This window comes from Gavialis gangeticus, unplaced genomic scaffold, assembly GCF_001723915.1.
Source record: "Gavialis gangeticus isolate Ggan-Ray unplaced genomic scaffold, GavGan_comp1, whole genome shotgun sequence".
Classification (NCBI taxonomy): Eukaryota; Metazoa; Chordata; order Crocodylia; family Gavialidae; genus Gavialis; species Gavialis gangeticus.
The window spans coordinates 43,054,260-43,079,428 of record NW_017729008.1 but is presented as its reverse complement, the minus strand read 5'-3'; the positions used below and the strand labels follow the sequence as shown (position 1 = coordinate 43,079,428).

Sequence of the window (25,169 nt, the reverse complement as noted above, 5' to 3'; positions counted from 1 at the left end):
GAGAGGATATAATGTAATGCCAGAGAAAAAGGACTTCAAAGGACTGGGGCAGCAGTGCTAAGAAAAGGTTGTGATTGGACCACTTGTACATGGTGAATTCCCAAAAAGCCTTTCAGTGCTGTTAGAAGAAACCATGCTGTTGGAGCCAGGCTTGACTCCAGTCGCGCAGGTACAAACCTGCTCTATTTCCCCAGCACCTCAAGAGCCAGGTCTTGAGTGTCTTTGGCTTCCACTGAGACCCGTTAGTTAGGGCCCTAGATTTCACAGTTGCTTCAGCAGATTATTAAATCTGCAAAGCCGTCTCTTGCCCTGACCTGTCATGGGCAAGAATGAAGAATGAATGAAGGTGCAGCAAAAGCTACATGAGCTTAATAGAAAGGATATTTGTGATGATGAGTTTGTTGGTATGTAGACAGCTGCCTCATTTTGGATAAAAAATTAATCAAGATTTCTTTTAGCACGGGACTGTTCAGTCTAAAATTTGCTACTGCAGAACAGCGTTTTCCCACTATTTAGGCGAGGTGGACAGATGCAGTCTCACCGTTCTGGGGCTACTGTGGCTACTGCTTCACCTCTTGTGTACTCGGCTTCCCCCATGCCCATTGCATTTGGGTGGTAGTCTCCTTTGGAGGATCCTCAGCCCTGAATTTGTGCAAGCCACCGCAAGGCTATTATTAGCAGGCGCTCTGCTCTGGGAACTGCTTTCTCTACAAACCATAAGTTTAGGCCTGACCGGTGTTAGCTGCATCTTGTGCAGTTCCTTATTCCCTTTGACTTTTGGGGACTCTAACAGAGTGCACTTTGGGGTGTTGGTCACTAAAGGTGGCTGTGATGAGGATTAACTCATTATCTTCCCAGGTTCATCTCAACCCTTCTCCTTAAAAGGCTGCTCTAGCCGAGGCATCAAAAAACCTTCACGGTGCCTCACGTACACCTTGCACTTTGGCTCACCAAGATCCCTTCTGAGTGACAGAAATTCAGAACAAATCTTTATGTTTAGAAGCGATGAGACTTCACTGGAGTTGGTCAGTCTTGGATGGGGCCGGTGAGGAGCTGGGTGCCCACCCCAGGGCACCCAGGGCAGATTCCCACCTGTGCGCTGCACGCGGGGAGATCCGGGGCCCTTGTCTGTGTGCTGCAGCCTGCACTTCGTGACCTTTGTGAGTAGGCCAGCTGAGGGGCAGCCCTTGTGATGCTAATTAGAGAGGTCCTGTACTCGAGCAGGTTGCAATGCCTCTGTCGCTGCTGCTGATTGTCTCCCCGGTGGATTACAAGCGAACCCTTCTTAACAAGCGCCTTGAGTAGCTTGAGCCTCTGAACTCCCGAGGACTAGTAATTAATCCATCTGTTAACAAGGAACACAGCTTGCAGCTAGGCACTCTCTGAAGGAGCCATTTAACTCTTTTTGTACCAGGCAGCCAAATTCCTTTCCTGGCCTCAGTCTCCCCATTTCTGCTGTGGGCAGTGCTTACTTCCAGATCTCAGAGGAAAAAAGCTATAGAAATATAGGTACAGTTACTGCTGTTGGGCATAATTTAACATTTGGGATCTCCTTCCTTCCCTGAAACAGCTTGGGGGGTGCACAGAGCAGCGAGGTGGTGATCTAGCTTTCTACCCTTGTTCGTGATGTCTTGGCCTAGGACTGGCTTAGTATTTGTATTTCCATATCATCTTTGTCATCTTTTTTCTGGATTCCCAATCCAAAACATCTACTAATAAAAGTCAATTTGAGGAGCTGAAGTTCAGGTGGTCTCTGAGCGAGATCCTGAGGCCTCCAATGGTGATCTTAGCTTTATGCCAAGTCCACGAGGAGCGTCCCCACCATCCTGTTAGGCGTATTCCCCCTCTTTTTTCTGGTGTCTGATACAGGGTGCTGTGAAAGGGTGTTGCATGCAGCCATGAGTAACTTTGAGATGCATTTGTGTAAGATAAGGACTTTACCAGTCAGTTAATTTTTTTTTCCAGGTGTCCCCCCATCCTGTCAGCTTGGGGTTTGGTGCTGAAGCACCTGAGATCTGGGCTGGTGCATGTGGCCTTGCGTGAGCAAAAGCCAGCATCTCCGTGGTAAAAAATTAAGCCTGTTTGGGGGCTGTCTGCTCCCTGCTCACTTGCACTCATCGCGGTTGTAACCAGAGGCAATTGATCCCTGTTACCTGAGCTGCCTTGCACTGCAGCCTTGTGTAACCGCAACGGGAGGATCATAAGCAATTAAGCGATGGAGGTGGTGGTCACAGCAAGCAATTCTGGGGGCAGCAGTAAACCCAGAGAATACAGTTCAACTGGTTTCCAACAGAGCCACTAGCAGTTGGGGGTGAGAGGTTAGGAGGTAGATGCAATTTTATCTTTATGTAACTTGTTTCTCTTTAAACCCTCTGGTGCTGCTATACCTTGGTGATGGTGAGTATTAGATGGTCAGCTCCTTGGAAAAGGAGGCCTTTTGTGTTGTGCTTGTGCAGCTCCTGGCAGTGTGGGATCCCACCCCGCTATTGGGAGCTGCACTACGAACAGCAATGAGCAGGGCATAAGACGCACAGCTCCATATGCAGCATTCACCTCCATGCTAACAGCATTTCACAGTAGTATTTCTTGCTAATAGGCCTGTTCTCTGGTCCTAAAAGACTGTCTCATCGCACTAGCACTCTTGTTCCAACGGAGCCGTTTCACTCTTTACACTTCCCATAGCTTTTTTAGGAACGTGTCGGTCAGGCTGGCCCGCCTTCTCTCTGATAAGACAAGAGTCTTATTTCCTGTGAAAAATCCAGTAAGATCTGTTTATATTATTGGAGCACAGAAAAAGCCAAATTTCTTAACTGGAGCTGTGCATTGAAAGTCTGTTCTCCTTGAGACTTCCCTGTAAAATGCAAGTGCCTCACATATATCCCAGCTGAATTTCAGTGCCTCGTAGAGCTTTGGCCCTTACTTTAACTGCTTTCCCTCACATCAGGAATTGAAGGTTAACATTGTATTAATATATGGTGTGCTTCTTTTTACTGCTGTAGTTGGCTGACTTACTTTTGTCACCATCCCAGTGTCTGCTAATACAGTGTTTCAGCTAACACTTTGGATGAGGTAGGAAGAGAGTTGTTCAGCACTTCCAGGGTTTCTGAGCCATTTCACTGAGTGGTTTCAGTCTGGTAATTTCCAGGTGAAAACAGAATCTGGTCATTTTTTATGCTAACCTGAAACCCCCAAAGAAATCAGGATTTGCAGTTCTCCTCTAACGCCCTGTGCTCTTCGTTGTAGGCGCAGCTGCGAGCTTTCATCCCTGAGATGCTGAAGTACTCGACAGGGCGTGGGAAGCCGGGCTGGGGGAAGGAAAGCTGTAAACCCATTTGGTGGCCTGAGGATATTCCATGGGCAAACGTCCGCAGTGACGTCCGCACAGAAGAACAGAAACAGAGGGTACGTGGCCCCCTGTACAGTTGCTGGTGACCCCAAGCACATTCCCTTACACCAGGACCCTTCTTGTGTGTGAGAACAGCAATGTCATAATTTTTCCTTGTTCCATGTTCAGGTTAAATGTCTGTGCCCAGATCTCACTGCATTGGTCTTTCTCCTGTCCACATTTTGGCTGGTCTTCAATCTCAGGTGTCAGCCATTCGCTCTGCCTCTCTTGATTTGTCATTACTTTACACCCAAGTGGGTTGGCCCCAAACTAGTCCAGGGGAAGGGACCTGATACAGTAAAGGTAGGAAAAGAGCCACTGCTTTGGATTGGCTGTGGTTGCCTGCTGCTAATTTGCTCTTTTGAGGTCCACCACTCCTCTCTGCTTCTGTGGTGTTATCCCCCAATCCAGCTAATATGGCGGCAGCAGCCTGTGCATATGGCTAAAGAAGCAGAGCCCTGGCCTAAGCTTTGGGTCTGCTCTCTCCACACAACTCAGCTACCAGGGAGCATGGGTCCTGGTCTGAGAGACAGGCAGCAAAGGATGTGCCCCCCCCCCCAAGCCCTTTCTGCACACGATGCAATGGCATGTAGAAAAGTGAAGGAAAAGAGACTGGAAAAGGTGCGCACTTCAACTGTGCCAGAGAGCATTGCATGGGGATAGAGGAGTGAAGCCATATCCATTTACCATGTGGGGCATTAAAGAATGGTGGGAGCTGTAGGATTAAATCCCTGCACGGGTTGATGCTTTCCCTGGCTCTGATGCCAGAGGAAGCAGTTCAGGGGGCAACTGCTGAATGTTTGTGAAAGGCCTACCTGCACCGACTCTCAATTTTCCCTCCTTCTTGACAGGTGTCCTGGACCCAGGCGTTGCGAACTATTGTGAAGAACTGCTATAAGCAGCATGGGCGTGAGGACTTACTTTATGCCTTTGAGGATCAGCAGACGCAGCAGCAGACAACAGCCACCCACAGCATAGCACATCTGGTACCATCACAGACTGTGGTACAGACATTCAGTAATCCTGACGGCACCGTCTCCCTTATCCAGGTGAGCAGAGCCCTCCGGCAGCCTTAGTTCCACACTGAGCCTCATGTATGATGGGAGTTTTTAATGACATTGCTTTGTCTGTTGACTGAACATTCATTTTTCAGGAATCTTGAGTCTGTTTTAGGCATCTTAGACACTTCTATAGGCTCCCGTTTCTATTATACATGAATGTCTCTGTCTAATGTCTGTGTGTTCATGATGTCTCTGTAAGGTAGGGAAGTGATTTCATCCCCCATTTTAAAGAGGAGAAACCAAGGCTCAGCAAGACAAAAGAACTTGCCCAGGGTCACACGGGATAGTTGTGGTAGATCACTGAATTGAACCCAGATCTTCCACAGCCCAGGCCAGTACCCTAACACCTGGGCCATCCTCCTACTCTGGGTGCCTATCATACCCAGCACTGTTCCCTTTGGGGCCCCAGATTGCTAGTAAGTTTTAAACTGCAACACCAGTCTCAATTCTCCTAGACCCTAGCAGTTACCTTGCCTTCCTTGGCTTTCCAGTCCTACCCAGTGACTTTCAATATTGTGGTACACAAACATAACTCTTTTGGATGGTCATTGGACACGCATCCATCTGAGCCATGCAGTAAACCAAGATGGGGTTACCTGCACCGTAATTTAGGTGATTTCATGGACTTTACAGCAGTACTCTCCAAAGGCTCCACGTACTACAGCTACCAAAGCTAAGTTGCATAGAACTACAAGGGATACCAAGGGGCCTTAGGTCCAGTGCCCTGCTCTCACAGTCAACTTCAACCTTTCCCTTTGCTGAGCCACAAAGCTCTAAAACTGGTCAGGCTTCCTACCCTGAGCTTCGCACTACATAGTATAGATCTGTATTGTACATGCAAAACATAGGGAAAGAGGGGCAACAGCTGGCAAATACTCCTCTAGTTTCTTTGTGTACGCTCTACTAGTGGTTGAAATAATAGATCATTTTTGATCTCATCAGGCTTCACGGTGGTTAACCTTTGTTTTGGTAGCTCTGCTGACAACTGTGAAAATGAGATATCAGAGAATCATAGAGAAGTAGGGCCGGAAGGGACCTCCAGAGGTCACATCTAGTCCAACCCCCTGCCCTACCCTATGCAAATCCATAATCAAACTTCCTAGTAAAACTACTGTCAACCCTAACCCAACACAAACTATAACACCCAAGCCTACCATGGGTAAAGCAGGGGGACCGCAGCAGCCATGGCCTGCTTCTGTAAAAGGTTGTTAAAATATGTTCAAGAGATCCCAGATAGAGGGCCTCCCTGGTATTTTTGAATCCATATCAGATTTTGAATGGAGACTGACCACATCTCACCAACCCCCTTCCAGAAAGGGGCTGGCCCATTGTGTTGTTGTGAGCTGGCCCACTGTGACCCCTGGTAATTTTCTGTGAATTTGGGACTAGGCAGGGAAGGAGGGAATCCCTGAGAAACAGACCTCATTTTCTTTCAGAAAATGAGGGTGTGAAGGGAGCTCAGGAGGTCACATCTAGTCCAACCACCTGCTCCAAGCAGGACCAGCCCCAACTATCTCATCCCAGCCAAGGCTTTGTTGAGCCAGGCCTTAAAAACCTCTAAGGATGTAGAGTCCACCACCTCTCTGGGCAACCTGTTCCAGCGGTTTCCCCTGCTCCTAATAAGAGAGTTTTTTCTAATATCCAACCTAAACTTCCCTTGCTGCAACTGGAGCCCATTGCTCCTTGTTCTGTCGTCTGCCACTGAGAAGTCCAGCTCCATCCTCTTTTGAACCCCCTTCAGGTAGTTAAAAGCTGCTATCAAATCGCCTCTGTCTTCTCTTCTGAAGACTAAATAAGCCCAGTTCCCTTGGCCTGTCCTCATAAGTCATGTATTGCAGCCCCCCAACCATTTTTTGGCCTTCTGCTGGACTCTCTCCTATGATTCTCATTCATAAAATCATGGACAATGAGGGTTGGAAGGCAGCTCAGGAGGTCACATCTAGTGCAACCCCCTGCTCAAAGCAGGACCAGCCCCAACTACAACATCCCAGCCAAAAACCTCTTATGTCTGTGTTCTCAGCTGTTAAGTGGGAATGACGACAATTGCCATCCCTGGCAGGGATGTGAAGATGCACTGCAGCTTTAAATGCTTTGAAAAGAAATAACCCTATTTGGAAGTAATGGTTAATACTGCTGGGGTTGGGGTGCAGGACCCCATGGCCTACGACTTCCATGCTAGGTTACCTCAGTACTTGCCACGAATGCCTCCAGCCTGCTGTTACACTTTTGAGGCATGTTAGCTTTCTTGTTCTAAAGGACTTGATTGCTCTTTTATATCAAGGGAACCCTGGGATGCATAATGGTGAGCAGCTGAATTTTGTTGACTGTTTCCTGGTGTTTCCTAGGTTGGCACAGGTGCCACGGTCGCCACGCTGGCTGACGCCTCCGAGTTGCCTACCACAGTTACCGTCGCACAAGTGAATTACTCTGCAGTCACCGATGGCGAGGTAAGGGTGAAGGTCTGTGTTTGCTCATGTGTGCAATGTACTGTGGGGGTCTCTTTCAAACCCTGCTGGTGCGCTTGTATCTTTCATGTATAAGTTTTGACTGGGAATACACATGCTTACTGCTGGGTACCATTTTGGTAAAAGCAAGCATTAGCTTTAAAGCAGCACTGTATTTGAATTTTTATATGGGCCAGGGTTGGGAAATGCGAGCTGAGGGTTAATTCTGGCTCTCAGGCATGTGTGATCATGCCCATCATACCCTTTTATAAATCCATGGTGCATCCATACCTTGAATACTGTGCCCAGTTGTGGTTTCCACACCTCCAAAAGGATATAGAAGACCTCGAGGAGGTCCAGAGAAAGTCAACAAGGATGGATAGCAGTATGAAAGGCCTTCCGTATGAGGAGAGACTAGAGGCCAGGCCTATTCAGTTGAGAAGAGAAATGCTTGTGGGGGGGACATGATAAGGATTGACAAAATGCTAAATGGTGAGGAAAAAGTCAGTAGGGATTTACTGTCTCTCTCAGTACAAGAACTAGGGCTCACAAAATGAAGCTAGTAGGTAGTAAGTTTAAAACTGACAAAAGGAATTTCTTTTTCACACAGTCTGCCAATTAAAGTGTGGAACTCATTGCCACCAGATGTGGTGGACACTAAGAGTTTAGCCAGATTGGAAAAGAGACTGGACACAGTCCTGGAGGAAAGTTGCATCAATATCAGAACTTCCTAGACCTTAAATACTGGAAGCTGCACAGGAGAGAGGAGCGGTGAAAAAAAAAAACCCTTGTCAGACCCAGTTCATTCTCCCTTTCAGGATTCTAGTTTCTGCCCCCATGTGACATAGGAGACTAGGCAAGATGGACCTATGGTCTGACCCAGTAAATGGCACTTCTTACATTCACTTTCTAACAGTCGTGCATGCAAGATCTCAGTCCCAGTGTCCATTAGTGCCATGGGAGAAGATTCATGACTGATCACATTTTCATTGTTCTAGTTATCAGAAATAACAGCTTCCAATATGCAGCTCCCCAAAAGCACTCAGTGTTGTGTTTACATCTGGGGGGTCTAAAGTGCAAGTCCCCTGGCTATAGCAAAGGGCTCTGTGTTTAACACCAGCTGAATTGGTGGCAGGAAAGGACTGCAGTGTGGCCTTGAGCAAACCGCATCATTTCACTCTGCCTCAGTCCGCCTCTTGGTAACAGGAGGAGAGTTCTCCGTGGTGTCTTGTAGAGGCACTGAGGCTTTATTAACATGCAGGTTTTCCTCTGGTGATAGGACACTGTATAGATACTTAGTAAAGTTACTGAAAGCCCTGTTAGAAGCCCAGTGCATTCATGTTACTCGCTCATAGTTTCATCCAGATTTTTCAAAGTTGTATTTCCCGTTGAGGGCTTTGTGGTGCCAAACCAGGCTTTTGAAACTGAAACATCTAAACTTACAGTGCCAAAGCCCCACCTTGCTCTCTCACATCAAGAAACAAAATGCTGCTTTCTTTAAAGACTGTTCCTAGAACTCCGACAGCTGCCAGGATTTTCTTCCCCTCCTCCAACCCCAAATTTGTCTTGGAGTCAATGAGGCTGCTGTTCCACTCCAGGCTGTTGTCTGCCCTCTTGGCCACCTGCCGAAGTTTCTGGGTGAGGTGCCATCCCTGTGATGGCATGCAAGGGTCAGCTTGCTCTGCTCAGTTAGGATTGGGTTTTCACGGCAATAGGTGGCAGTACAAAACAGCTTTGTTCTGTGTTAGGCTGCATTTCCATCTGAAAAACCAAAGAGAAACAGGCTGTTTGTTTGGGGCTCCAGCCTTGAAAAGTACTTTGAATTCACACGAGGGTTTCCAGCATCAGTTATCTTTCTCTTCAGGCCTTGGGGAAGATGTGTTCAAAGGCACAAATGGCAATTAGATGCCTAACTTCCCTTGGCTTTCAGGGGGAATTAGGTGCTTAGCTTGTGCCATGGAAAACCTTCTCCTAATTTACACAAGACAGGAGTACCTATTAGGTAAACTTTCCTGTACAGACAGGTCCAGATTTTTGCTGGTGGGCCTCATTATCCACGTGCCCGTTTTCTGCTGGGATTTCTCTCTATTTCATAGAATCGTAGAAAGGCAGGGCTGGAAGGACGTTCCAGAGGTCACGACTAGTCCAACCCCCTGCCTGAGGTAGTATCACCGTCTTATGGAAGTCACTGTCTAATCTAGTCCTAAATTGCACAATCAGTGTTGCTGGACAACTAAAAGGCCCATTGCCCAAAAACACCAAGAGCACCCAAACCTGCCACAGGTTAGGCAGGGAGATGAGGGCTGTCAGTGTCTTGCTGCTCACAGGTTGCTAAAATGCCTCTGAGTTCACAAAAGTTATGGAGGGAGCCTTGAGCCTACAAATGTTGAGAACTACTGTGCTAAGGTGCCACCCTGCCCCATCTTCTGCCTTCGAATCTTGCTGCTTATTCCTTTCTCCACCACATCAAGTACAAACTGTTTCTCATCACCTTCAAGGCCTCTCACTTTTATTCTACAGGCAACCCCTGCTTAGCGCTCTTAATTGGTTCCTGAAAAACTGAGCATTAAGCGAAACCAAAAGTATTTGACGACCCAAGATGGAGACCACAGTTGTTTTTAATGACACACAATGGCACCCGTGAGCATTATAACGAAATTAGCTGAGCGCTAAGTGAGGTCAGGTATCAATTTCAAATGAGCGTTACAGTGGAATAGCACTAAGTGAAACAGCGTGAAGCAGGGGTTGCCTGTATTCTGGTATCTTAGCAAGCACCCCTCACTCCTTTCCCTGCCAGAAATGCTTGCCTTGATCCTGTGTTTGTTCATTTGTCCCCAGTGCATCTTTGTACTTCTTTCTCTGTTGCCCTTATTGCATGGAATATTTTTCTTGAACTAATCTGTGAAGCTTCACTACTGTCCTCCCACAGCTTTCTCATTGTAACCCACTTCTGATGTGAACCCTGCCAGAAACTAGCGATGACTAGGTAGAGGGCTCTGTCTGTCTGTCTGTCTATCTATCCAAATGTATTGTGTAGCCCTCTACCTAGTCATCATCAGTTTCTGGCAGGGTTCACTTCAGAAGTGATAGATAGATAGATCACACTGATAGACAGGCAGATATATTATTGCATTCATTTATATACATTGTGCCTAGCTATATAAAATAAAGGATCTGGATTTCTGAATCTGCCTCTACCACTGATACAACATGGAAGAGATCACCAGAAATTCAAAGAAATAACTGTACCCAGGTGGGATAGACTGCATGCGATGGAGTAGATTTCCAATACTGAGGGCTGTGACAATAGCCTGTGAAACTTCCTGATGGTCAGCAGAATGAGGTATTTTAAGGGGATCTTCCTCATACAATGTGATCCACAGAATTGGAAGCTTGAGGAACCTTCATTCTTTGGTGCCAAGATAGGTTGATCCCAATGCCTTGTATTCTGACCATGGGTGTGTGGCCACCTGCTCAGTGGTGTTGCCTCCAATGTGAAGGAATTCCTCCCAAATGGAAGAAGGCAGGTCGGCATAGAGAGAGAGCTGCTGGGGGTCAGGAGTGGGGGAACTCTGGGAAGTGCAAGATCCTGTAGCCACAGAAACATTGCTTGTGAGGGAAGGATGGGCTGAAATACCTAAAATAGATGAACAATGGGATGATTTGTTATTTGCACAGCTGCCCTAACAAACACAAGTGAAGAGTCATGAGATGTAAGAGGTGCTGCAGGTGGGTTGATGCAGCTTACAAAGAAACAATGAGAATAGTTACATATTTGTACAGCACCCAGCACAGTGGGCTTCTGGTCCATAACCTGGCTCCTGGGTGTTGCAAGGATACAAATAAATATGATGACAGTGCTGGTGGGCCCGAGAGGCACGGGTCACCACACACCAGCAACCCAAATGTCAAGGGTCTAGGTGGTGTGACTAAAAAGGAGGTGGCTTGTGGGTCCTCCCTTTGGAGGGGCAACACTGGAGAAAGGACAGAAATGGTTTGAAAACTTAGCAAGTGGACCATGAGGTCTTGGGCTGCTCAGAAGCAGGAGCCTTCATCTCAGGAGCGAGTGAGAGAGAGCCGGAGGCCTTCCAACATTATTTCAGCAGCTGGGTCTCCAAAGTGCTCCTAAGGGACCCTTTTTGCAACAGAGGTGCTCATGGGATGTCTCGAGCAATAAGAATCAAAAACTTGAAGGGCTCTTTGAAAGGCATCTTGAATGCATATGACTGACTGTCTTTAAGAAGTAGCCACCCAGCTGCGGGTTGGCTCAGGGACAGAATTCACTGTCCCTGAGCCTGTTTCCTCTCCCCTTCCTAATAGGTGGAACAGAACTGGGCAACGCTACAGGGGGGCGAGATGACTATCCAGACGACGCAGGCTTCAGAGGCCACGCAGGCGGTGGCATCGTTGGCAGAAGCAGCGGTGGCAGCATCTCAAGAGATGCAGCAAGGAGCAACTGTTACCATGGCACTCAACAGGTATGTGTGCAAAGGGGAGCCATGGGGATTGGGAAGGAACACAGTCTTTGAGAGGCTCCTTTCCATTAGGTTGGCTTTGTCACACTCAAGAGCAGTGCAGAAAACACTGATACATTCAGAAGAACATTTTCTGTGGTCTCAATAGAGACTTTTCCCACCGTGAATTCCAAACCCACCGAGAGCCCAGGTATTCACAGATCATTTCCTGGTGTCCCTTTGTAATATGAGGAGGGCTAGTGAAATGGAAATGTACCATGAGAAGGGTGCATTCAGTCCCCATCCTTCTCGAGAGAGCCTGTTTGTACAGTGAGTGTCCAATTACAGAAATGAGCTTGCCATGCAGGTAGGGGCCATCAGGTGCTACGAACACCTGTTGAGTAAGCTGCTCCATTGCTCTGTCAATATTGTCAAGGGCCTCTCTGTTAAAGGTATGAAGTTGGTTTTATTAGGTATCTGGCAGTATTGGTCTCTGAGCGGAAATCAGGTGGCCGACTGTTGAAGGTGTTTGCCCTGTTTGCTACTGGAGGAGAATGATAGGATTGTAGGAAAGTAGGGACCATGCATGATAATCTAGTCCCAGCGCCCTCCTCAAGGCAGCATCGTCCCTGATTAAACCATCTCAGGCAAGTGTCTGTCTAACTTAATGATTGGTGACATTTCCTTCTGCCTGGAGAAGAACTTGATTTGGAGTGAGCTGTGTTGGTTGTGTTTTTAGGCAGAAAGGCATCTTGACACATCATGTGTGAAGAAGTGGTCTGAGAGTGAGGTGGGGTAGCAGCCTTGTAAAAGTTAAAAGCTTTTCTTTGAAGACCTGCTGAGGAAGGTGTTGAGTGAGAAGAAGCAGACAACTCCAGCCATGAGGAGAGGGGGAAGGATGTGAAGGGTATGGTTCAGAAGGACTTTTTGTCTGATCCCACATTGAGGTTTTCTTACTTCATGCATCTTATCCGGTCTCTGCATTTGCCCTGTCTCCTTGTTCTTTGGGTCCCTAGTTGAATATGTCAAGAAAAGAGTGAGCAAAGTATGCTGAGTGGTTAGTGTGGGGTTCCAGGAGCCCTGTTCAGTCATTGTTGAAACAACCACCATCATGCCTGTGATTATTCCACAGCCAGATTTGCAATGTCCACTGCAGCTGGCTCAGGGGCAAACCTACAACTTTTTCCTCTGTGTGTAGAGGAAATCACCTTCTCTTTCTTTCCCCGCCCCGCTCTCCTTATCCCATATCATCCCCTTTGGCACCCAGTGGGAAGAGCCAGGTAAAATGTCCTGTTCTCACAGGCTGAAGGCAGTGCCTGCACTTTGCTCTAGCAAAAGGTTGGGACTTGGACTGAGGGAATGGATTCCCATCTGCCACCACATTAAATTGATCCCCCTCTGTTTTTATTCTCAGCTGCTCATAAAAGACCTCTTGTCTGTAAGAGGAAAGTTCCTCTTTAAACATAAATGAGCAAATCTTGCAGGAGACAACACGAGAAGTGGCTGAACTAGTTCAAGGAACCCTAGGAAAGGCAGAGCCCCACACACTGCTCCCTGTGCCATGCAGTGGTCATTGTGAGCTTCCTGCAGGGACTCAAAGGATGGGATGCAACCCTTAGTCTAGAGGACACAGAGATGCATGTCAGCAAACTTGTCAGGAGTAGTCGGTGGGTGGTTATCTAGTATTGGACATGGATGGTCCTGTGTTTGATTTCACCCCATCATTGCTAGTTAAACCTCTTTAGAGCCATAATAATAAGTTCCTCCCCCCATCCCTGCGTGGCCTGTGACCTTCTAAAACTTGCATATTGCAATGAGTTGCTACACCAATGGTTTTCCACCTTTTGGGGCGCGAGGTGCCCCTTATTAGACATGAGGTGCCCTTCCATCACCTTTGTGAAATGAGCAGACCCAAATTTGAAATAACTAATTTATGTATGGCAGGCCTTGCCTCCTTGTAGATGGGGAGGCGGTTGGGGTGTGGGATGGTCTAGGCTTGAGCCTTCTCATACCTTGCTTATCTCCTCACACCTTGTGACATCCTTCAGAGGACCTAGCAGTTCCGTCAGGCGCCATGGTACCCCGGCTGATAATCACTGCATTACACTGACAGCATCCAGGGGCGAATGCATAGATACATCCGTATCTAGAAACCAGCTCCACAGACATATGCCTTTTCATAGGACCTTCTCTCCAGCACATGCCCCTGCATGGCTTGCCCCACCCTTAGAGGCAGCTTAGATGACAGGATTATTAACTTTAAATATCAGGATCCTTCACAGAAATATCTATTCCCTCTTAAACTGTAGTGACAAAGCCAGGGAACCCTGCATCCTGTCTTTGCTTCACCAGTTTAGCCTTTCAGGGGGAAGATGGAGACGGCCCTCACCTTCCTTCACATTTCAAGGCTTTCAGCAGACATTTTCCCTGCTTCAGGGTGGCTGTTGGTAGGAAACTGTGTGTGCTACAGGGGAAAATGTAGAGCCCGGTCCAGGCTCGTGTGCTGTCATGGTGCAGGTTATTTTTTGATGGCAGCGCTGTAATGGTGCCCCAGGAGGGCTTGTTAGCAAGCTGCAGTACAGCTGAGCTGATTCAGGGGCTCTCCATATATACGGGAGAATATGGCTGCCTGCAGAAATACCTGGAAGTGTCGAGGTGTTAGCGTTGGCAGCAGTCAGGAAGGGGAGGTGTATATTGAATATTTTTGCAGGGGTTAGGGTGAGGTTTCTGCAAGCACAGCCACTTTTTCCTGGCATTGTATTCCTTACTGTAGGCTCCGTGATAGAGCCGCCAGCCTACCGAGACCCTTAGGCCCCTGACACGTGTTAACATAATTGTCTGATCTTGCCAATCAGCCGATCCTTGGGATTGGGTAGGGCAGCCTCAGATCCAGCACATGCCACACCTCCAGTTTAAAGTACGATTACAAACCAGCCGTAAAGATATTCCAGTTTTAATCTTTGTGGCTGGTTTGCCATTATATTGCACCACAGATGTTCTGAACATGTGGCATGTTACATTTTATCAGTCAGTGAGCACGTTAATCATGCAATAAATCTGACAGGGCCCTTAATATCTTTCACTGATTGGCAAGAAATCGTGCTATGGGTTGACTGAAGGAGTGTGCTCCACATTTAACACTGAATCATCCTCGTGACTGGACTTGGGAGAGTGAGACCATGGTCTGGCATCTGGAAGATCAGAGTTCTCTTACAAGATCTCCAGAGCTATTGGACCGGTGCTTTGCTCCTCACAGTCCTTAAGGAGCATGGAGTTGCCATCCCATAACCCATCCCTCCATCAGGTGCTGGCAGAGAGCATGGGGGTGTCCAGTGGTCACCTGCAGAGCAGAGCCATTGTAAACGGCTGATGTGCACCAGTTGTGATGGGTGGAGGGATCTGTGAATCACTGGAACAGGTCACCCAGAGGGGTGGTGAACTCTCCATCCTTGGAGGTTTTGAAGACCCAGCTAGACAAAGCCTTGGCTGGGATAATCTATTTGGGAATGGTCTTGCTTGGAGCATGGGGTTGGACTAGATGTGATCTCCTAAGTGCCCTTCCAACCCTCATTATCTGTGATTCCGTGAACTGAATATGAGAAGCTGTAGACCTCTTCCAGGAAGAGAAGATGAGGGTGTATGTGTAGGCAGACTTAACCCTTGCCAATATGCATTATCATGAGTGGAGCACAGTGCAAATGGGAGGAATGTTTATGCGGCAAAGATTTATGTTCAGGGTTACAGCCTTCACGGCTCTTTGAAATAAACAGTTGCCCTTGAAAGTGAATTTAAATAAAACCTTTTAATGGCTGGAAGGCTGCATTACTGTAGCAAGCTAAGTCCTCGTTCATCCCTGACTTTACTATATTGGTGTTGCCTTTCCCACCATTGGTGTAAATGTCTTTATACCAGTGCAGTCATGCATTCCTCCTAGGTGACAGGAAGTGGAGAAGCAAGAAATTGGAATTAAAATGGTTAAATAACAATGTGTGGGAAGTTTGCCAAGACAAATGGCTTTCCAGTAGAAATGAGAATCCAACCCAAAATAATCTAGTTAAAAGGAGCGTAAAACCCAGATAAAAATTAGAAACAGACAAGCATAGTTTCATATTAGGTAAAGTCAGAAGGGACCTGAGCAGATCATCAAGTCTGACCCCCTGCCATGGGCAGGAAAGAGTACTGGGGTCAAATGACCCCGGCTAGGTGATCGTCTAGCCTCCTTTGAAGCCCCCAGGGTAGGGGTGAGCACCACTTCCCTTGGAAGTTGGTTCCAGATCCTAGCCACCCTGACAGTGAAGTAGTGCCTCTTGATATCTAGCCTGAATCTACTCTCAGTCAAGCAATAGGAAGACTGCAAAAAGAAATCAGTTGGAGTACTGGAATATGCATGGCACTATTAAGGAAGGGTGTCTTGTGTGATGACTTTGCCTCACTCCTCACCATAGAAACTGTTGAGGATTTTCTCACATACGTACAGTGAAGAACTGTCAGATCCTGCTTTCAGAAGAAGGAGGTTCTGGATCATATTTATGAAAGGTAAATCACTTGGTTTGGGTGACAGTCTCCAAGAGTTGTAAAGACCTTGGAGAGCTGAGCCACTAACAGGATAACAAATTACTAATGAACAGAGCTGGGGAGAAACGAGCCTTTTAGCTTGGATTTAAGGAAGGCAGGCGGTCCAATCCTGGGAAAAGCAGACCAGTGAATGATACTTAAGGGCAAGGTAAAGTGGTTGAAATGATAAATAAAGGCATAATTTAAAAACACTTAAGTGCCTGCGATGTGATGGAGATAAATTAGATGGTTTCTGCGCAGGGAGTTTCTGCCTCTCCAGTCTGTTGGAGTTCGTTGAGCATTCAACAAAACAGTGGCCAAAGGGAAGTTGCTTGATATAAGTGACCTGGACTTGCTAGAAAGCCTTTGGCAAAGCCTTGTGTGAAAGGCTACTAAAGAAGCTGAGTGTGAGTTGAGAGGGATTCTTAGATTAGGAGAAAAGTACATATGGGATGGGTCAGTTAGGTTATCTTGTTCTCATTTCATCATTCCTCCGCTAACAGGATCCATTCCTACAGGATAATTTCAGCGGTTTTGAGCTGGTGAGAGCACCCATCCATCCACCCTAGTTTGTGTTCCCTATGTGCGCCACTTTGTTCAGGTGGATCCTGTTGGAGCTGGGTTGCTTTCCTTCTAATCAGCCTCACCCTTTCTTGTCCTCTGCCTGCAGTGAAGCAGCCGCCCATGCTGTAGCCACGCTTGCAGAAGCCACCCTTCAAGGTGGCGGGCAGATCGTCCTGTCTGGTGAAACGGCCGCAGCAGTGGGAGCACTCACTGGAGTCCAGGATGCCAATGGTAAGAGGGGAGCGCAAGTGCGTTGGGTTGTGTTTGGTTTCCAGTGGGTGGAATAAGTCACATGCTTATTTGCTGCCACTGTAAGGGGGTGACTCTCTGCAGGGGTAGTACCTTCCACCTCTTCTACATCAAACACTTCCCTAGTGAATGCTTCCTGGCTGTACCTTTCCCCATGAGGTAGTGCAATCTGCTGCTTGCTTGCTTTATGGGCCCTTCTGTAGTGCATCTCAGTTGTATCTGGTCTGTGCAGTGACTTCTCTAACTAGCAAGTCACAGGTTGCTGAAGTGCTGATGGTTATTAACACTGTAATGCACAATGGAGCAAGTGGAAACCAGCCATGTGTCCTGGGTTCCTGTTAGGCTTTGGCTCAGGTGCTGCAGTGAGCAAAACACTGCTTCTCGTGTTCTGGGATGAAATGAATTGGTTATTTAAAGGACTTGGTTATGTGACTGAACCAGCAATGATCTTACAGCCTGGACAGTTGTGAGAAAATGCTGCCTTGAAGGACTGGTCCATTTTAAATGTAATCCTCAAAGTGGAGAGTGGCACATAACGAGGTTACTGGGTGATGGGCGTTGAAGCTTTTTTGTTTGTTCTGCTAGTAATTTGGGTCTCAAATTCAGCCTCTGCTGAAATAATTCTAGTCTAGTCTTTAGTATTTTTAAATTGCTCCCCTTCAGGTGTGAGAAATGCAAGGGGGAAAAACAGCAGCATTTTTTGTTGCTGATGGTACATTTGTTGTTACTTTCTGGGGAGCCAGATGACCTAGAGAGAGAGCCCAAAGTAACCAGCGGGCCCATTTCCAAAAATGGGGAACTTAGGTGTTGCCCTTGACAAAGAAGTCAGGGATTTGGAACCACAGCCGAGCATGGAGGTGGCCGGAAAGCCGTGCTTCCCCAGGGAGAGGCCCAGCAAGGAATGTGATGCCTTTTTCAGCCTTCCAGAAGGGTTTTGCCATTGATCAGATTTGGAAGAGGCCATCTGTGTCCTTTCAGAAGTTAAAAGCGGGTGAGCGAACCTGGCGTGCCCGTCCCCTTCGATCCATTTTCACCGTGCTTTCATGCTCTGGATTCCTCTGGGCAGTTCTGTGTCTCCCTAGGCTCCGAGTCATTCTGCCTCATTCGGCCAGCATTAAAATGGTTTCTAATGTGTGCAGGTTTTACAGCGGGGTTTGAAATCAAATGGGATTTACAGTGCATTAGGGGGAGAGTCTCATTGGCAGTGTTTTCCTGTGTGCAGAACCTCGCCCATGATCCCTCCCCTTGTTTCCTCTCCCCTTCGATCGCTCTAATCTCTGGTGGTATTAAAAGGAAGGGCTTTGTCTCTGCGGCAGGCCTTGCATGCACCGAGCAGTTACTTTGACGGGAGGGAAGGAGACTGCAGCATCCATTGCTGTCCTGCTAGCTGGGCACGGAGGGATTTTCAGCCTTGATGTTGCACTTTAGATTAGTCTCCTTCCTTCCCCAAGCATCCCAGCTGATGGTCAGAGCCAGAGCAGGCTGAGCTGCTGCAGGTTAGCTCATGTACTGCAGGGGGAGAGCATGTACCCAAGGAGTTACCGCAGAGTAGCTGCACTGCCTGTCCCCACCCTCCTTCACCTCGTAGACCCTCTTTCACCTCCAGCAACCTGCCTCTATGTCCACGGTCCCACTGACAGCAGGGCGTGAAGCCCAGGTGTCCTCACTTCTGGTTCCTTCCTTCCGGGAGGGATTCTCCCCTTCCTTGGTTCCTCCATTACATGGTTATTTTTCCATGTGCTGTCAGGAGACCAGATGATCATTAAAGCAATACGTCCCTTATAGGAGAAGCAGGCTGATTTATAAAGAGAAGCCTCTGTCTCTACCTAGACACCGTAGTGACCAGGACTGGATTCATTATTATAGAGGACAAGAGAGCCAAGCACTGTGGCTGGACTGAAAAAGGCCCACGGATAATCTTATGATCAGTAACATTTATAGCTAAGGGAAACCAAATCTCCTGCCATGGTGCAGTGTAAAACTAGCTAAGTGCATTACATCCACCTCGTTCTTCTGAAGCATCTGCCATTGTGAGAGGCAGCACACTGGCCCTGACGTCTCATAAGTTGGAGCCCTCATCTCAGAGACATGTTCTTAAATACTTGGAAAGAAAATAGCACGGTGCTGCAGGCAAATGGCTGGGGCTGTAGCGCAGGGGCTCTGAGAGGGGGCAACCAAGGCCAAGATGGGTTAGATACCTACTGGCAGATAGGCACCTCACTGGTATCCAGGAAGGTGCAGAACCAATAGTCAGAGGTAACTCATGCCTAGGTTTGCAGCAGTAGTTTAACAGCACGGGAAAGTGAGATGAGGAGAGACCCCAGAGTAGCCCTGCTCCGCCTTTGCAGGTTGCCGTCGTTCCTCTGGGCTCGGACGTCTTTGGTTATGAGCTGTCAGTGGGGTTTTGTTTGTGACAGTGGTGCCTTAGTGATGCGTGTGGGGCTTGGAGCATGCACCATGCAGGTCGGTGGATGCAGGGTGCCGGAGATGGACCCTCCCCAGTGGGTATGTTGCACAGCTAGCCCGGAGGGGCCAGCTTGCCAGTATCACTGGAATGGCCTGAAGGCTGGAGCAGGGGAAGGAGCCAGGGCTGCCGAGCGAGGATCTTGCCTCCTTCTCTGTAGCAGATGAGATCAAACTGCAAATGTAGGGCTGATTAGACCAACCCCAGCAGTGCGAGTTCAGCCTGTCCACCCCCAAGGATATCCTTGGTCCTGACCTGTAGCACCCCTGCCCTGCAGCTCCTGAGCCCCATGGGGGGCTCTGCCAAGGAACCTCCATCTTGCCCAGCATCCCCTCCTGACTAGGGGCACTGCCAGGCACGCCTGCTGGCACAGGGGCTGTGTGAGGGGGTACAGACAGTCCCAGGTAGGAGCCTGCCAATGAGCTGCAAAATTATCACTCCCCATTTTGAGCCGGACCAAAGTGAGACAGGCCGAGAGACCAGGGTGCGCTGGGATTAGCAGACTGCAATAAAAGCAGGGCAAGAGCATTAAGGTGGTTTGACGTGAGCACGGGTGGATTATCAGTCAGGGCTTTTGTAAACAGAAAGGAAATAAGGCATCAGGGTAGAAAGGCATCTGACAAGTTAGCATGGGGTAACTGGTGCTTGGCTTGGCATTCCTCCTCTCGGAGGGACAGGGCTTGGGCAGCACACAAGGGCCAATGTATTGCTCGTGCTTCTTGTATCGCTAGCAGTCAAAATGCAGGAAGACTCCTCTGCACAGCCAATGATGAGGTGGCTACTTTGTTGGACTCTGGATGCAGTTACAGTCCAAAGCAGTCCTGGACCAGGGTGGGCAGGTGAAGTCTCATTCCTTGAACTGTGTATTGCCCAAGATGTGGAGAAGGAAAGAAAAGAGCAAGAAAATAATATGCAGGGCAAAGCTGCACATGAAGGAAATGACTTATCCAGTGTCTGGAGGTCTTGGGGCAGAACGGTGACCCTCTGGTAACTGGGGTGAAGGAATCCTGTCCTTTGATGTGGCATAAACACCAAACGCACAGGAACTAGTGTCTCCTGTGAGCCTCAGTTTTAGAAGGAAACAACCCAATGGGGTGGGGAGGCTGGGTGTTTCATGAAGCAGGGATTCACAGATTGTTTGGGGCTGGAAGAGACCTTGTAGATCATCAGGTCCAGCCCCCCTGCACTAGGGAGGACAAGTAGTGGGGGACAGCATGCCCACAGGTCCTGGATGGGCAGGAGGGAGTTAGAACTGGGCGTGTTGCCTGCAGGCGGGGGTTAGACATGGCTGGAGAAGGGCCAAGGGAGATGGTCCTCGCCACTGCAGCTTGAGAGGAGGTTGCAGTTGGTAGGGTGTGATCCTGCACCTCTGGGTGCACCGTCAGCAGTGGGGATCTCCCAGGCACTCCCCTGGGAGCAGCATCAGCGTTTTCTGCATTGACAGTTTGTCAGTCTTTGCCTGCCCCTATATTCTCTTGTGTACTTTGAGTGTGTAACGACAGCCCCCTCACCTCCCTGTTTCCTCACTGACAATAGAAACCCCGGGGATACATGGCATGGATGAAGAAGTCTTTTTTGAAAGACCTGAATACACCTGGCGTCCCCACCCCGCAAACCCACTGCTGTTACCATGATTTCCAGCACCTGAATGACAGCTGAGCTGTTGGATGCTCTGGGGAGGGGCAAGCATTGCCCCAGGACTGCCACATGCCCTAGCACCTGGGCTTATGATCCCTTCTGCTTTGGGCTCTGCTGGTTCTTGCCAGGATACAACAATTCATCTCCTCTTTGCAAGGCAAATGCTGCCACTTTTGAACACCTGCCATCACAGCGCATGCTTCTGCCACTGTCCTGAATTGCTGTCATGCATTAATCCTGCCTGGCGCTGACTGAACAGCCAGCTTAGAGGCTCTGCTGATATCGGGCTGGCATGGGCGCTGCGGCCCTTTGCTTTGACCTGATGGGACTGATGATGTGGGGGCTGCTGCGTATCTGCCTGCCCCCAGTTAGGACTAACATGGTGCTGCAAAGAGTGACTCCATCATGGACTGCTTCCTCCAGTTCAGATACCTCCCTCTCCCTGAGTCAGCATGGGCCTGCTGAAATTCAGCTCCCTGGTTAGGCCTTCTGAAAAGGTTCCTTAAACCATCGTGGGGAAGGAGTCTCCATCTGATGGTTAAATCAAGGAGCTAGCGCTAGTAGCCAGGACTCCTGGGTTCTGTTTCTAGCTCTTCCAATAACTGTGTGACGTTGGGTGAATCACGTAACGTGTGCCACACCCCACGGAGCATCAAGCCTTCATTGGCTGTGCTGTGTTTTGACATCCAGAGATGAAAGACTGTATTAAAAGTAAAGTGCTGGTGTTCTCCCGGCTTCTGTTTTCTTTCCGTGGAGACCCCCTTGGCACTTGTCTGGGGTGCTCCCATTCCTTACGGACTCGGCTGCTGCAGCTCGCATGAATTCTCACCGTCCCGTTTGTCTCTGCAGTGTGGGTCGAGGGAGGCATTTGCAAGGCGAAAAGGTTTGGCTCTGTAGGGACCACGGTGGGTGTCTGCTCCCTGGATTTGTTCTGAATTAGCATAGAAGAAAGTGAATTTTGCCAGAGACTGGGTTTCACCTCCCTCACCCTGCCCCCAAGCTCCTTCCAGCTTGGTCCCTGCTAGAAGCAGCTCTTGATTTTGCAGGTTTCCTATTTCACTGCGCGGGATGACCTAGAACCCATCACCCAGCTCCCTGCTGCCCCTGTCACAGCTGCTGCTTGTCACCCGCCCTCCATATTTCCCCTTCCCCACCCCAGGAGTCTGGCATCCACTCCCCCGATCAGGCCACTGAGACTTACAGTCCCTCCAGCTGTCACTGCTGATGCTATGCTGGTTTAAGCACAGGGCCATTTACCTTCCACGTGCCCTGAATTAGGGGAAATGGACAGGAGGGCTGGGTCTGTTTAAAAATTAAAGCTGATTACAAGGCATTAACATTACATTTAAAGACACAGACAGTAGCCTCCGTGCTCAGCATCGCTTCAATATGTTCCCTTTTGTTCTGGGCTAGAGGAGAGCATGCTACTGGAAAGGAGCCTCTCTCTTCTCCTCTGGGCTGCTTGTTTTATTTGTACTTTAAAAATAGCAGCTTGCAGGTGTCATTTCTGCTCTGCTGCTTGAGCAGTTCTACTGCTCCTGCCCCGAAACCAACCACCCTTTGAGCGTGATCTCTTCAAAAAGGCTTCTCAGTGCTGATTGCAGCTTTCTTCCCCTTCGCCCAAGGGACGAACTACTCATGGGCATGTGTATTAGAAGTAAGCCCACTTTGTCAGTCAGACAGGAGGCACTGTAATAACATCCCGCCTTTCACTCTGCAGCATTTCAGGCTGCTACATAACAGAATCATTCCGGCTCTGAAATGCACCCACCTCTGGGGTGGGCAGCAGCAGCGAAGTAGAAAACTATTTCCCATGAATGGCTCCACTCCAATGCAACAGCGAGTTTTCAGGGAATAGTTCACCTTTAGATGTGGCTTTATACCCACAGTGAATGAAGCATGACTGTATCAAGAGAGGACTTCCCTGCAACAGAGTAGCCTAACCAGAATTGTAGCCCTGGGTGGGACTAGTCAACCAGCATCTCACCTGCTCAAACTGGAGTGCACACCAGCTGGGGAGGAACATCTCTGCAGGGGAAATATCCCTGACAGGAGCTGTATCTTCCTGTGATCTTGTTAAAGATGTTTGTGTCTTAATAAGAGCTCCTGGTGCCTGCCCCAGAGGCTTTCTCCTTCCCACACATAGGGTCATTGTTCTCCCATGTCTTTCCAGGATTGTCTCCCCCTTTCTTCCTCGCAGCAAGCAGAGCTCTAGGATTTGGGATTTGGCTGGATGTGGTTGAAAGCTGGTCCTGCACGGATATGCTGTTTGAACAGGAACACGTCATGATTCTGGAGTGAATTTGAAGTCTGTTTCTGTGCTGTGTGTATTAGGCATCTCTCTCTGTGGCCATTGTTCCCCGCTCCACCCTCCCCCCAGTAGAGGTTTCATCCCAGTGCCACCAGTGTGAGCTGTAGTTAACAGAGCTAAGCACACTGGGATGCATTAGCCAGTGCATTGCAAGCAGGGCGAAGAAAATGATACTTCCTCTCTGCTCAGCGTTGGTGAGACCCCAGCTGCAGTACCGTGTCCGGTTCTGGGTGCCGCACTTCAAAAAAGACGTGGAGAATCTTGAAAGGGTGCAGAGAGGAGCCACGAGAACGATTTAAGGGCCTGCGGGACAAACCTTATGAGGAAAGACTAAGGGATCTGGGGCTGTTCAGCCTGGGGAAGAGAAGACCGAGGGGGGACTTGGAGGCTGTCTATAAATATGTAAGGGGTGAATATCAGGAGCTGGGAGAAAAACTGTTCACTAGGGCGTCCCAGGGGAGGACAAGGAGCAATGGCTGTAAACTGCTAGGGGATGGTTTCAGGTGGGATGCCAGGAAGAACTTCTTTACAGTAAGGGTGACCCCGATTTGGACTAGACTTCCCAAGGAGGTAGTGCCGTCCCCAACCTTGGATGTCTTCAAGAGCAGACTGGACAGACGCCTTGCTGGGATCATTTGATCTCAGCAGTATTCCTGCCCAGAGCAGGGGGGTTGGACTCAATGATCTTTCGAGGTCTCGTCCAGCCCTTCATTTCTGTGATTTCTATGATTCAGTCTTCTTGGATGTCCCACAAGATTCTTCAGAAACTGCACTATGTAACACCTCTCTAGGTGCAGGTACTGGTAGAAGGAAATGATGGAAAGGGAGCAGGTTAAAAGGAGCAGCCAGCTGTGGTAGTATTTCTGGTATGTGTTTGGACAGGATAGATACCATCGGTCTCCTTCCCATAACAAATCCCTTGGCTTTTGGCCCACCAGAGAGCCCCATGTGTCTCGCTGTGACATGCCAAGACATTTGAACTCTGGGCCAGTTTTGCTAACAGTTGCTAAACCAGGACTCTGGGATTTGGGCTCTGCTTCCTCTGCTGATGCCTTGTTGCTCACCGTTGCTGATGTCTAGGCTGTAGCACAACCTTGTCTTCATTAGGGGAGAGGGTGGGTTCTTACCACATGTTGGCTAAGGGCCGAGTGAAGACAGCAGGCTGAGATGCATACTACGTGGTGAACTGCCTTCCCTTCACACAGCAAATCCTAGGGTTAGCTTCCCTGTGGCAAAACTTTCCTAACACAGATCCATCCCGACTCACTAGAGCTGGGGTTTTTGAGAGGCTCATATAAGTAAGAGCCCAAAACTATTCAACTACAGCTGTCAGGGATTGAGTGCCTGTTTCCCTAGGCATCTCTGAATAATGGTGGTCAAAGGCTTTTATCTGAGGATGGGTGATTGTGTAAAAGCCACCCTAATGAGGGGTAGCGGGATTGCAGTCTGTTCAGTTTGCATTTCTCACTGAGTCTTGTGTCAGGAGTTGAACTGGCCCAGGCCCACTGAGCTTGAAGGACCAGTGCTTCCAGAAAAGCCAAGGTAATCCCATCCCTCAGAAGGATCTTAGGGATGTGGATGCATCGGGCCCATTTTGAAGCAGCCCTGCGGAGAGGGGACTCCAGACACTTGCCAGTGAAAGGCGGTGGTAGCGTTTTGCAGGTAGCACCAACAAGGGTTTTGCCAACTTAGTCGTGTCAGCAAGAGGCCTGGTCCTGGCCAGCAGGGCTGCGTAGCATAGACCAGCTCGTGGCTGATGGCCCGGCTGCTCCCAAACAAATGCAATTCATTCCATGCACCTCCACAGTTGAATTCAGCGCTCAGGAAAGGCCTGACTGAGCATAGAGCCAAGTGTACGAGATGCTCCACAAGCACGCGGGGAGTCCCAGACAAGGCAGCAGCCGTGTCCCCTTTTGGTACAGCTTCAGACTACACAGCAGGGCTGTGGAGGGGAGTAGCTAGACGAGAGGCTGCTTCAGGCTCGGGAGAAGCTGGTTTCTCCTCTGACTACGCAGGAGGGCAATTGGGGCCGGGCACTCTGCCCC

At 48.9% G+C, this 25,169-nt stretch overlaps 1 protein-coding gene across 2 annotated transcripts in view; it reads left to right on the top strand.

Moving 5' to 3' along the window:
• Positions 1-25,169, top strand: part of NRF1 (nuclear respiratory factor 1) — a 72,248-nt gene that overhangs the window by 25,451 nt on the left and 21,628 nt on the right. For both annotated transcript variants that reach the window (XM_019509674.1, XM_019509675.1), the window contains exons 6-10: positions 3,244-3,402; positions 4,237-4,434; positions 6,792-6,893; positions 11,211-11,368; positions 16,569-16,693. In XM_019509674.1, coding sequence (XP_019365219.1) covers positions 3,244-3,402; positions 4,237-4,434; positions 6,792-6,893; positions 11,211-11,368; positions 16,569-16,693 — 742 coding nt within the window. The remainder of the gene's footprint in view (positions 1-3,243; positions 3,403-4,236; positions 4,435-6,791; positions 6,894-11,210; positions 11,369-16,568; positions 16,694-25,169) is intronic.